This window comes from Phodopus roborovskii, unplaced genomic scaffold, assembly GCF_943737965.1.
Source record: "Phodopus roborovskii unplaced genomic scaffold, PHOROB, whole genome shotgun sequence".
NCBI lineage: Eukaryota > Metazoa > Chordata > Mammalia > Rodentia > Cricetidae > Phodopus > Phodopus roborovskii.
In genome coordinates this window covers 5,546,239-5,559,977 of record NW_026126436.1, presented here as the reverse complement: position 1 = coordinate 5,559,977, position 13,739 = coordinate 5,546,239, and the positions used below count along the sequence as shown (strand labels likewise).

The window sequence follows — 13,739 nt, the reverse complement described above, 5'->3', positions numbered from 1 at the left end:
CAAGGGATACTCCTTACTTGGGATCTGTTTTAGTGATGGCAACAAAATTTTCAATATAAGTTTCTTTCATAATCAAACTGATCTTTTTATTTCACATTTCAATACTAAATCTTTTCTTCTCTAGATAGTGAGAACGTTATGCCTTTTTCTGACTCCAGCAGAGAGGAAATGCTCCAGGCTGTGTGAAGCAGAATCCTCCTTTAAATATGAATCGGGACTCTTTGTACAAGGCCTGCTAAAGGTAAACTTAACCATTTATCATATGTGAAGCTGTAAGTAAAAACAAACTTTAAGAATAATTACTAAGAATCTTTGTAAAGTATATTGTTAGCATTTAATGTATCATATTTTTAGTTGTCTTGGAACTGGTTTCTTTTAATAGTTCTGAACATGGAGTATATTTCTCATGGATTTATAGTTGGTGTCATCCATGAAGCACCACGGGATTGTATTCCCTCTAGCTGTGTGTCTAGCCTCAGTATTTTCTTTTTAAACACATGCTTGAATCAGACTGAGCCTCTGAAATGGTAATATTTCTTTTGCTTACTGAGGATATTTGGATATGTACCATACTTACTCATTTCTAAAAGTTAAGTCTTTTAAAGCTTATGCAAAATGTCTGTGTCTAGTACTTACATTTTTAATGTTTTATATTAAATTTGGTTCATTTTCAAGTAAAACAGATAAGTATAAATTAGCAATTTTTTTCAATAATTAAGTAGAAATAACTATTTTTCCAGCAAGCTGTGGGTTTGATTGAAAGACTCTACCTCAAAATAGAATAGGGTGGAAGAGCAATCAAGGAAAATTCCAGACATCAAACTCAGTTTTCCACATACATGCGTACAACATACATGTGCACATACAGACATATGTACACTCAACACACGTGAACACTCTTATGCACATGCATACCACACTTACGTGCATGTATATGTGTGTACACACACACAAACACACACACAGCCATAAAGAAGTAGCTCTTCATGGTCACTGCAGGTCTTTCGTGGTTATTCTTAAGGATGTAAGCATAGAAAAATGAAAGAAAACAAAGTGAGTATTGTTGCAGGTACCCTAAATAAACATATTCAAGGGATATTCCTACTTCTGTAAAGCAAAGGCTATATTCAACAGACCTGCAAACAGCATTATACCAAATAAGGAAAAGCTGAAGTCATTGTTTCCAAGATCAAGAATAAGATAATGATGTCTACGTTTCACTGCTTTTATTCAGGCTAGTGTCATAAGTCTTTGCCAGTGCAGAAAAGCATAGACTCCAGGCTGAGGCTATACCTCAGTGGTAGAGTGTTTGCCTAACATGCTTCATGCCCTAGCCTCCACCAAAAGAATGCTATAAATGTACAGGATGCATCTTGTACAACTTAAAAAAAGTCAACTTTTTTTGTGTGTGCCTGTAATGATTGCTAAATAAAAAAAAAAAAAAAATGAAGGAAGTAGTTCCACTCCCTGTAGCTACAAAAAAAAAATGAATAATTTTACCCAAGAAGTGAATGATGTCTGCTACAGAAATTAGAAAGTACTGGTGAAAGAAATAAAAATGGGCAAATGAAAGACATCTAGTATTGATGGATTGAAAGACTGTTGCTAAAACATCTATCCAGTCCAGAGCTCTCTGCAGAATTGGTGCAGAATTGTATGGAGAGCATACAAAGATGTTCTTCACAGAACTAAAAGCAACACCCCTGCATTTGCTGCCATTTGGAACCACAGTGTCCCCAAAGGCTCACATACTATGTTAAGCACTCCATCTGAGTTGGTGCTATTGTTGAGAAGTGGTGAAAATGTTAGGAATTTTGGAATGTCAAGAGACAGTAAATCACTGAGGGCATGCCCTTGAGGGGTATAGTAGGAACCTGGCCTGTACCCTCACTCCTGCCCATCCAGGCTCCTCCCTGCATGTCTTGCCATGATGTTCTGCCTCTCCATGGGCCCAAAGTATGACTATGACCATAGACTGAAACAGTGAGTCAGAAGAGGTATTTCCTCCTTAAAGCTGATTTTCTCATATTAATTAAAATCTGATTAATACAGATACAGAGTGGGCAAAGCAATCTAATGCAAAAAGAACAAAGCTAGTAACGTAGAAATATCGGACTTCACACAAACTCCAGTAGAACAGAATCAAAAACCGAGATTGAAATCCTCAGGTTTATGGTGACTGTATTCTGATGGTTACAATATGAATGCACATCAGAGTAGCCAGGCAGTGGTGGGACACACCTTTAATCCCAGCACTTGGGAGGCAAAGACAGGTGGATCTCTGTTAGTTCAAGACCAGCCTGGTGTACAAAGTGAGTTCCAGAACAGGCTCCAAAGCTACACAGAAAAACCCTGTCTAGGGGGAAAAAAAAATGCACATCAAAGAAAGGGAAAGAAAGGGGGGTCTTTTGCGGTGGGCCTTCTGGGAAAACTGGTCATCCTGTGTAGAAAAGCAAAAGTGGCTCCTTTCTTGCCAGACACAAATCAAACTGGATCAGGTGCTTTAAACTGAGAGCCTGTATACAAACTATTAGAAGTAAACTCAACAAGAAATGCTTCAGGACATTGATCTGGGAAAGGGATTTGGTTTGCTTGGCTTTTTTGTTTGTTTGTTTTGTAGCCTAAAATCATAAGCAACAAGCCAAAAAAATTGACAGAGTACATCAAACTAAAAAACTTTTGCACAACCAAGAAAGCAGTCAGCAGAGTGAAGTGAGAGCATATAGGATAAGAAAAATACTTGTAAACAATTCATCAGACAGTTAATATAAGTGTCTCAACAAAGCAAATGAGTAAGTAGCCTGATGGAGTGGACCTCTCCAAAGAAGATCTGAAAATAACTGGTAAATATATAAAGTGGTGTTCAGCATAAGGTAAATTCAAAACAACCATGAGATATTACCCTCTGTAGATGGGTATTATGAACAACAATGGAATAAACACTTTCAAGTTTATGGGGATATGGGGAAAGGACACTTGTCACATCACTGATGGAATGTAAATTATTAATTTACATTATCAAGTTATTGAGAACAGTATGGCATTTTAAAAAAACTAGATGTGATAGAGCACTCTCCTGGAGCATACAAGGTTCAGCACTATAATAAATGAGCAATTAGACATATGATCTAGGTAGCTCACCATTGGGCAAATCCTTAAAGAAAATGAAATCATTATGTGGATGAAACACCTGCACTAACATGTTTACAGCAGCAGGCATATAGGATCAATTTAAATGTCCATCCACAAATGAATGGATGAAAAAAAAATGGTACATGTGCACAATGGGATATTTAATCACAAAAAGGAAAGTCAATTGTTTTCTGCAACATGGGTGATACTAGAGGACATTATGTTAAGTGAAATAAGCCAGGCACAGAAAGATAAATGCTGTATATAATTTATATGTAAAAGCTAAAACATTTGTGTTGTAGAAGTGGAAGGTAAAAGAATTACCAAAACATAGAAGGGGTACTGGGGAGGGGCTGAAGAGAGAGAGAATGATCATTAGGCTTATGACTACAGTTGCATAACAAGAATAATTTATAATGTTCTCTTGTACTGTGGAATAATTATGACAGTCGATTCTATTTTTCTATTTAGTGTATAGGAGAGAGAGAAATGTGTAGGACAGAGGTTAATACAGGGCATTTGACTATCAATCTCCAGTTTTTTTAGGCAGGGTCTCTCACTGAACCTAGGCTGACTATGACTAGACCAGCTGATTAGCGAGGCCCTGAGATCGACCTACACACACACAAACCAACATTGAGTTATATACACAAGCTGCTGCATCTGACTTTTACATATATGCTGGGGATCCTAACACAGGTTGGGTCCTCATGTTTGCACAGCAGTTAGCACTTTGGCCACTGAGCCATCACCTCAACTCTAGTTTTATTTTTTAAAATATCTCATAAGGGGGATTTTGAGTGTTGCTAACAAAAGAAAATGATAACTATCAGGGGTGATAGATATGACACCGAGTAAATCATACACTTTGTATGCATGTTTTGAAATGTCACACTGTACTCTGCAAACACAATTGCTCTGTGTTGATTGAATGGATGGATAGATGGATGTGTATTAGTCAGGGACTCTAGAGTAACAAACCTTATAAAATAAATCTCTATCTCAAATGACTTAGTTGGGTACAGTCCAACTAATTTGACAGTGAAGAGCTGTGAACAGCAAGTCCAAGAATTCAGAAGTTTCTCAGTCTGTGAGAGTAGAAGGCTCAGAATATGGGCGAATCCAAAAGAAGTGGCTCTAATGCTACTGAAGGAATGTATTTGCTAGTAAGGCAAGGGCAAGCAGGCAAAGAGCAAAAGCTTCCTTCTTCTGAGTCCTTATATGGGCTTCTAGCATAAGGCATGACCCAGAGTAGATCTGGATTAAAGATCTGGATTAAATGTAGTTTTAAGTGGCATTAATTTGGGGAAGGAATTAAATTTTTAAATGGTGTCTTTTCCTAGCTCAAATGATCTAAATTAAAGGCATATTTCCCTACCTTAAAGATCCAGATTAGAAGTGGATCTTCTTACTTCAAATTAAACAAAATATCCCCAGGCATGCCCTCCATTTTTGGATTTTAAGTTCCAGATGTAATCAAGTTAACATGGAAGTTCACCCTTGTCAACTTGACATACAATCATATCTTTGTCATGATTAATTTCCAAATGAAAACAATAATCAAGTCATAACAACACCTAAACATGATATAGCATGTATGTATTTCACATGCAATCATAAATACATTCTCTATTTGACTAGGTTGTAATTATGCCTAACGTGATAGAACTATCCCTCATACAAATGCAAACATATTATAAATTTAATAGGTGGCAGTGTTCTTTTAGTATCTCAAACTTAAGTATGATGACCATTGATATTATCTCAATTGGTATTATATAACATTATAAAGAAATTAAGGACAGAAAACATCCTGCCTGGATTAGCCTGTGGTAGTTTCCCATTGACTTTAACCACAGGAAGTGGTAGCACCAAGAGACACCATAAAGGACCTCCTGCACTCCAGACATAATCCTTCTTACCTCCATTGTGGAGAAGCAATCCAATTTCCATGTGGTAATCTGGGTCAGTCATCCCTCCTAACACTCCTGCTTGCTGAAGGGCATTAGAAGTCCAAAGCAGGCCAGGTGATGATGGCACATGCCTTTAATCCCAGCACTCAAGAGGTAGAGACAGTCAGATCTCTCTGAGTTCAAGGCCAGCCTGGTCTACAGAACAGATAAGGTTACACAGAGAAACCCTGTCTCAAAAACCAAACAAAAAAGTCCAAAGTGGCCAGGCCAGGAAGAATCTGGCTTCTGATTCAAAGGAATGTTTGTGTCTCCTGTCAGGATCTCTCTCTCTCTCTCTCAATAATCTGATACATGACCCTGTGAAAGGGTCATTCACCCTCAAGGGTTGAGAACTGCTGACTTAGAAAGTTGAAGGCCCTGATTTCGATCTCCATTTTCACCCCCAAAATGAAAATCAGCTTTGGGGTTTCAAATCATGTACCTGCCATGAGCTCAGAACTAAAGAAAACACATTTCTAATTTTAACTTTACAAATATCAAGTTTATCGATTTTTCTTAAAGGCACAATGAAGTACACAGGACTTCTATCACCGCCTTGTTCAGTTATGTACTGCTACTTGTGTACTGTTACTGTCACTTATGTTGTTATGTACTCTTACTATTACTAGATGCACAGGGGAAATGCAAAACTGTGATTGAATGAAACACAAGAGTTCTCCAAGCAAAGCTAAATTGTGTAGCTTTCCAGAAAATACCTTGATATATAGTGGTTGTCCTAGCCTTTTGTTTTTGGTTTTCAAGACAGGGTTTGGAGGCTGCTCTGGAACTATCTCTTGTAGACCAGGCTGGTGTCAAACTCACAGAGATCTACCTGCCTCTGCCTCCCAAGTGCTGGGATTAAAGTGTGTGCCACCACCGCTGGGCAACCGTAGTCTTTTAAGAGTAAAAGATTTAGGCAGCCTTTATCTTCTGTTCACATCACTTAGCACAATAACCACATACACAGCAGGTATTTGTTACATGGTAACTGGCTGCCCTACTAATTAGAAAGGGACAAATATTTTATCTATTAATATACATATTTGTTTAGATACAGGTGGGATAAAACTATTGAGAAAGAAAGGCAATCATATTTTACAGACTAGCAACTAATCACCATTAATGATTGGCCCAGGTCTTTGTAATTTTTTTTTTTTTCTTTTTTCTTTTTTCTAGACAGGGACCAGGCTGGCCTCTAACTGACAGAGGTCTACCTTCCTCTGCCAAGAACTGGGATTAAAGGTGTGTGCCACCATCACCTGGCCTGACCCACTTTTTGAATGGTACACTATATACTCCTTTCACTGTAAGCCGAAACTGTGGTGTCTGGAATGTAATATAGTAACCTCTTGAATGTTTATTTCTGAAAGAGCTTTATATGAGATATACAAGATTTGCATCTCTTATTATCATTTTTACATTATTTTTAAATGGCTTCTCATTTGGCACGTAGCCAGTAAGTTTTCTCCTCATTTTTACAGGATGCAACAGGAAGCTTTGTACTACCCTTCCGGCAAGTTATGTATGCCCCTTATCCAACCACGCACATCGATGTGGATGTCAATACTGTTAAGCAAATGCCACCGTGTCACGAACACATTTATAATCAACGCAGATACATGAGATCAGAACTGACAGCCTTCTGGAGGGCAACGTCAGAAGAGGACATGGCTCAGGACACCATCATCTACACAGATGAAAGCTTCACCCCTGATTTGTATGTGACCCTTGGGTTTGGGTGTCGTTGTCAAACAGAAAACTTTTGTCATTAACAAGTAAAAACCATGCAAGTAGTGTTTAAAAGAAAGAAATGTGACAGGCATAATGATGCTTGAAGAAGTATTTAATCAGCCACTTTTTTTTCTTTTATTTTTTAATTTTTAAATTATTACTATTATTATTAAACAAATTCTTACTGGGCAGCAATATATATGGCCCATTGAGAACTCACTGGAACTAGCCTGGACCTCACTGTATAGACCAGGCTAACCCCATACACACATACATACATACCACCTGACTCTACCTCCCAAGTGCTAGGATTAGAGGTGGCTTAAAATCTTCATTTCTTAAAATATTATTTCCTGTAAGACAGGTTAAGATTTCCTCTAAAAACAAATGTTTAATAAATACATACTGAGGGCTGGAGGGATGGCTCAGCCATTAAAAGCTAGACTCACAACCAAAAATATAAATGCATACTGAACTCCTAGTTACTTAGTGAAGTGCCAAGGTTAACAGTTACCAGTCAGAAAATGCCAGCTCCTCCTGCTGATAATTTAGTGTTTATTGGTCATTGTACATCCTTGTATGCTAAACTGCAATAATTCAATGCTTTTTTTCTTAGAGATGAATATAAAAACAAATAGTTGATATATATGAAAAGAACACTCTTTTCCTTTGCATTGTACATTTTGATTTTTATTTCTTACCAGAAAATGTGATCAGCAAAGTAAAAGGCAATATGTAAGTATTGGATTGATTAGGAGAAAAAGAACTGATATGGTATTACTGTTCACTTGACTTAATTAAGGGCTTGAATAGTGACAGTCTTTAGAATATACTCAAAATATGTTCACTGTGATTATGTGGGTTGAAGGGTTTTAGGCAGCAGTAAATTTGGAGCAAATGTATGTAGCCTATGTCTCTGAAAAAGAAAGCAGAACTGAAACAAGAGACATGGGGTGCACTCGTGGCCACATTAAACTTCTGGCCAGGAGCACAAACAGGAACATGATGCCCAGAGGCTCCAGCAGGTTCGAGAGCCCTCTTGCATAGCTCTCCCAAGCTCTTTTTACTGCTGAGAAATGTTGAAAGGAATTGCTTCAGAAAACCAATTAGTCAGTTTGAAATCTCAATTCACCAGTTCACATTCTTGCAATCTTGGGAGACTTGTAGAAGTCTTCTCACTAAGTCAGCATGCCAGTATCTTCCTCATAACTAATATACTTGAAGTCCTGTTAATTATTCTTTTAGTCAATTGCTTAGAGTCTCTTCTCAGAAAAATGTAGAATTGAATAGATTTTGCACTCTGTGTTTTTGTTTTTGAATGTTTGTTTGGCTGATTTGACAAAAGCAATTTGTCAGCTCTTCTGGCATGACAAAATAATGTTACAAATTTTAGAACTTTATTTCCAGTTCTAAGTAAATGTTTTGAATATAAAATTGTCAAAAAATATTTTAAACGAGAAAATTATATTTTAACTTCTATTATTGTGGACTCATGTTAGTATTAGCATGTTTTAAATAATATTCACTTTTAAGTCTAGGAGGTTTGAGAGTTCAGATTTGGGGGTTCACACATGCTGGACAATTGCTGTACAACTGAGTCACATCCCCAATTTTTAATTTTAACCTTTTAAAGATAAAAGCATTCACTTACAATACATTAAAGTATTTCTTAGCCTGGAAGTGGTGGCACATGCCTTTAATCCCAGCACTCAGGAGGTAGAGGCAGGCAGATCTTTGTGAGTTTGAGTCCAGCCTGGTCTACAGAGCAAGTTCCAAAACAGGCTGCAAAGCTACAGAGAAACCCTGTCACAAAGAAAACAAAAAAAGAAGTACGTGTTCTCCCTGGAGATAGTCTTTGCTTTTTCAGCTCTTTTGTGATTCAGATTTTTATTCGGTAAAACAGAAGTTAGAAAGTGGTGGACTTAAGTCCTAACCTGTCCAGGAAGCCCAGTGACTATGTTATCACTGCCCAGTGCTGTCATGAAATGCTGGTATTTCCCCTTCTTGGTTTCTTTCTCTAGCTTGCACACTCATCTCCTGAGGCTAAGAAACTGCAGTGCTTTCCACTTGTTTCTGCCTATTCCTCTGCTGTTCCTATCCAGGTGTATTGTGATCTCTACTATCTCAGTCTTGCTTTTCATTTGTCTTGTCATAATAAATATGTTATTTTCCCTCTGACATGAGTACAATAGCCTAGGGAAGATGGAAGAGAAACAATGAAAGGGAATGGGGTCTGAGGAAAATAATAATAATAATAATAATAATATCAGTCAGCATCTTCTCTGACCTGTACTGACTGAGTTCACTTCCATTGGCCATTTGTCTGGGCTTTACATGCCAGTCATTGCTGAGATAGTAGTAACTTTCTGAGTTGCTGATTCATATTTACAGGTAGTAAGTCTCTTGACATAAACCCAAAGTGTAAGGTGTGGGTTCCAAAACTCATTGACAGATAGACATGTGCCCTTCTAGGGTATACTCAGCTTATACTGGCTAGAAAACGACAACAGTAATATACAAATGTCCCCTTTAGTTAAAATGAGTTTGTGTGTGTGTGTGTGTGTGTGTGTGTGTGTGTTGCATGCCCTGAATATTGAACCCAGGGCCTCATGCAAACTGAACTAAGCATGCATTCCAAATATTCACACCCATATTCTTACATATCTGTTTATAAAATGTTAACTTTTTGACTGGAGTGAGAGGTTATGGAAACTGACTCTGTAAAACCATTTAATATTTGGACTGTTTTCTCCTTAGGAATATATTCCAAGATGTCTTACACAGAGATACTCTAGTGAAAGCCTTCCTGGATCAGGTAAACATGATACCAGCCATGGCCAGAGAAAGTGACATTGCATGTTTTCTTTTAAAATATGCCTGCAGAATACATACAAAGAACCAAAGAATTAAAGTGCTTATGGGCCTTTCTGAATTATTAATTGGAAATAGCCTATATAAAAACAGCATTCCCCACCCCAGTAGTTGTTTTAAGTACTACCCTGTACCTTAAAGATTTTTACATTGAAGGGGGGTGTGCTTTTGTTTGCCTTAATTGAATTGAAAATGTTCTTAAACATAGTATACTTGTATTTAAATTGTAGCATCTTTATTGTCTCAGTTTTTAAAATATCTGCTGAGTTATACATTTGGAGAAGGTGATGAATTGTATGGGACTCGTCTCTAACCATAAGCAAAGCTTTGTCATAATACCATTCTGGGAATCGGGCCAGGACCCTGTGTCATAACCTGGCTTTACATAACGAGGTCCTCATGTTAACTAGGACTAGGTCCAGATATGGGTCTGTGTGATGTGTGACAGTACAGAGTTAAAGGATAATCCATAGTCATGTAATTCCACATTTCTGAAGCTGAAATAAAATTCCACATATCCTTTACTCCAAACAACCTAAAACAATTGGCATTATGATTTTTACATTATAAAATAAGGATACATTCATATGTAGATTGCAAAATCTCAGTTCATTTTTAACATTAAAATAGAAAAATCTTGAAAACTGACATTGTTTCTAGACCATTGCCACTGCCATAGCCCTGCCTTTTGGGAGTGAGAAGTGGCTGTAATGGGTGATGGGTGTCAGATCCTGCCAGCATTGTCATGGAAGCTGCTACATGTACATATACTATATTGTCTCGTGTTCCTACAGGTCTTCCATTTGAAACCTGGCCTGTCTCTCAGGAGTACTTTCCTTGCACAGTTCCTACTTGTTCTTCACAGAAAGGCCTTGACACTAATCAAATACATAGAGGACGATACGTGAGTCCTGTTCTGCTATAGAAAAAACCTTTATTCATTGTAGGTTTCTGTTTGGTTCCCTTTGAACAGTGTCTGTATTATAATGTTTGGTTTTTTTGTCTGTTTGTTTGTTTGTTTGTTCTGTTTATAGGCAGAAGGGGAAAAAGCCCTTTAAGTCTCTTCGGAACCTGAAGACAGATCTTGACTTAACAGCAGAGGGCGATCTTAACATAATAATGGCTCTAGCTGAGAAAATTAAGCCAGGCCTTCACTCTTTCATCTTTGGGAGACCTTTCTACACTAGCGTACAAGAACGTGATGTTCTAATGACTTTTTAAACATGTGGTTTTCTGTGTACATCTCATCACAGTCAGGCTTGCTGTTACAGTAGTTCCGTGGTGTGGACACACCCTTCCTCCAGGGTCTTGCTCTAGGAATTAGTTACACTACACTTGTCACAGGGGTGTCAGGTACAGCCTTACAGTGAATGTCCATTTTCCTAGAATAGATGTACTCCCTTAGGGACTTATGTTTACAGTCATCCTAAATACTATTGCTGTCTCTTAAAGATATGAATGATAGGATATAAACTTGACATAACTGCTGTTGTTTTTTTTTTTTTTTTTTAACTTATGATTAATGGTTTACATGTATCATAGTGAAACCCTCGTTAGCTTTTACGGATACAGTGCAAGTTCACTCTCTGTCCCTCAGTGTTCTGTGGTGTGTAGAATTACATACTTCTGCAACAACTGAAAATTAGACCCTTTCAAATTTTCAGTTCCACAGAAAGGAACTTAGCTTAACTATAGACATTGATAAAGCAGAGTTTTATGTGAAATCAATTATTAAACCTTCCTTGATAGACTTAGTCCTTCAGATGCAGTCTGTATAGAAATGCCAAGCAGTTGTGTGTGGTCACTGAATATCATGAACCATGGTATGCTTTTTGTTGGTTTATTATTGTAACTTTGTCAAAGAAAGAGACGTTTTGTTATTGTAATTGCTGCCAACTTTTAAAATTAATTTTTATTATTTTTGAGCCAAATTAAGATGTGCACCTCCTGTGCCTTTCCCAGTCTTGGAAATATGATTTCTTGGCGGAGGGTCAGGTTAAACTACTTGGTCATCTCCATCTGACTTACCTTGGGCATGGTCCACCATGTGCCTGGCTTGGAAGCCCTTGTGAACTGTGTCCAAGAATACATGAACTGATAAAGCTTCTTTCAAGGTCAGAATATCAGGAAGGCTTCTTGCCATTTTCCTTCCATTTTTGCCTGTATTCTGTGGTGTTTTCCATGTTGCCTGCATCACAAGAATGGGAGAAATTTGACCCCAGTGCTATTTTTCTAGGTGCTATTATGGCAAACTCAGTGGTCTGTGTGTGTTCCTGTAATGTTTGACCATCTTACTGGCTGTGAAATACTGATTAGTTCAGTTCTGTGATAGAGCAGTGTTGACATAGGAGTATGCATAAACACAAATAAGTATTTTATTTAAAACTGTCAACTTAACGTAAAAGGGAGAATATATTTATTTCTTACAAAAGGGATAAAAACAGAGCCCTTTCCCCACCCACCAAGTTTAGCAAGGAAAAAAAAAAAGTTCTATTCTGAAAGGTCCCAGTGGTCCCAGTGGCTTTGACATTACAAATCCAAAAAGTGTAGGCATCTTTATTTTTAAACACACACTGACCAGAATGGCTTATGAACTCTTATGGCTTATGGTAAAGTGTGTAGATTCCACCTTTTAGTGTCCCACACTCATAGCTTTACACAGGAGAGTCTTATTTAAGCGCTAGTTGTTTTCCTTTGCTGGTTTACTGTGTTATAGAGAATGTAAATTGTACAGTGAAATAAGTTATTGAAGCATGTGAAACACTGTTATATATCCTTTCTCCTAAGTGGGGAATTTTGAATAAAATACTTTTGAAATTATGTCTGTTTCAGTTCTTCATTCAGGAAAAATACAGCTGTGAGAGGGGGCGTGGTTGGCTTCCTGTTTTGCTGAGTCATGTTGAATCCAAACCTAGTTTTTAATCTTTTCAGAGAAGACATTCAAAGTTTATGAATGATAGAGTGTTACATTTAAAAAATAATAATAAAACTGCCAAGTATGATAGTGCATGCTTGTAATTCCAGTACTTGGGAGGTAGGGGCAGGAGGATCAGAAGTTCAAGGACAGTCTGAGCTGCATGAGGCTCTATGACCCTGTCTAAAAAACAAGTTTCCCTCTTAACGTCCAGTGTTGAATCTTGATTGTTTTTTCCCATCATACATTAATATTTCACATACAGAATAATTCTTAAACTCTCCTTTGAAAATTTTCCTACTGAAGCTAGAGAGATAGTTCAGATAGTTCAGTGCCTGCTGGCAAATGTGACAACCTGAGTCCCAATCACAGACCCACATGGTGAAAGGAAGAGACTCCCACAGCTTGTCCCCTGACCTGTATACATGGACCACAGCATGTGAACATATGTGCACACCACATTTTTAAAATTCCTATTACAGTGATATTAATATAATCCATACTGATTTACTGTTTCCAAGTCACTGATACAGTTGTTCAGTAAGAAGTGAGATAGACATTTTTCACTCCAAAAGAAAAATTCTATTCATAAGTAGAGCAGTTGAGCAGAGAAAGAGCTGCAATGATAAGATACTCAGAGAAGAGGGCCGGGAATACAGCTCACGGGTGGAACGCTCACAACATGCACTGGCCTCAACTCCTTAGCACTGTGGAAGAGTGTAGGATTCTCAAACCAGGGAGCAAAACCATGTAAAATACTGCAAGTTAAACAGAAAAACAGTGACTCTTGTTCTTATGTTACACTAACTGTTGTGGAATTACACAAATTGATCTTTCTCCCAGTCTGCTGAGTTTGGCTTGAAGTAATGAAGAGTGTTACTGGCCTCAACAACACTGTCTCAGTCTTCCATCACCATAACTGTCATTTTAGATGTGAGAAAGCTAAAGCTCGACTCACAGCCAATAATTGTTCACATTCAATTTTATCCCCAGCTGTTAAAGTTTAAAGTCATTTCTAGGCACACACCATCTAGCAAATTCACTTGTGTTTCTGTTCATACACGAAGCTGCTGTGGTCTAAACCAACCTCCTTTTGTCCTTGCTCACCACTCTTTCCAGCTTATGTTAATTCTACCTTC

At 37.7% G+C, this 13,739-nt stretch overlaps 1 protein-coding gene across 4 annotated transcripts in view; it reads left to right on the top strand.

Annotated features, from left to right (window-relative positions):
* C9orf72 (C9orf72-SMCR8 complex subunit) overlaps positions 1-12,506 on the top strand; it is a 30,303-nt gene extending 17,797 nt beyond the window's left edge. For all 4 annotated transcript variants that reach the window (XM_051187522.1, XM_051187521.1, XM_051187523.1 and 1 more), the window contains exons 7-11: positions 125-241; positions 6,566-6,801; positions 9,573-9,630; positions 10,481-10,590; positions 10,721-12,506. In XM_051187522.1, coding sequence (XP_051043479.1) covers positions 125-241; positions 6,566-6,801; positions 9,573-9,630; positions 10,481-10,590; positions 10,721-10,907 — 708 coding nt within the window. In that variant the 3' untranslated portion in view covers positions 10,908-12,506. The remainder of the gene's footprint in view (positions 1-124; positions 242-6,565; positions 6,802-9,572; positions 9,631-10,480; positions 10,591-10,720) is intronic.
* The last annotated feature ends 1,233 nt before the right edge of the window (positions 12,507-13,739 follow it).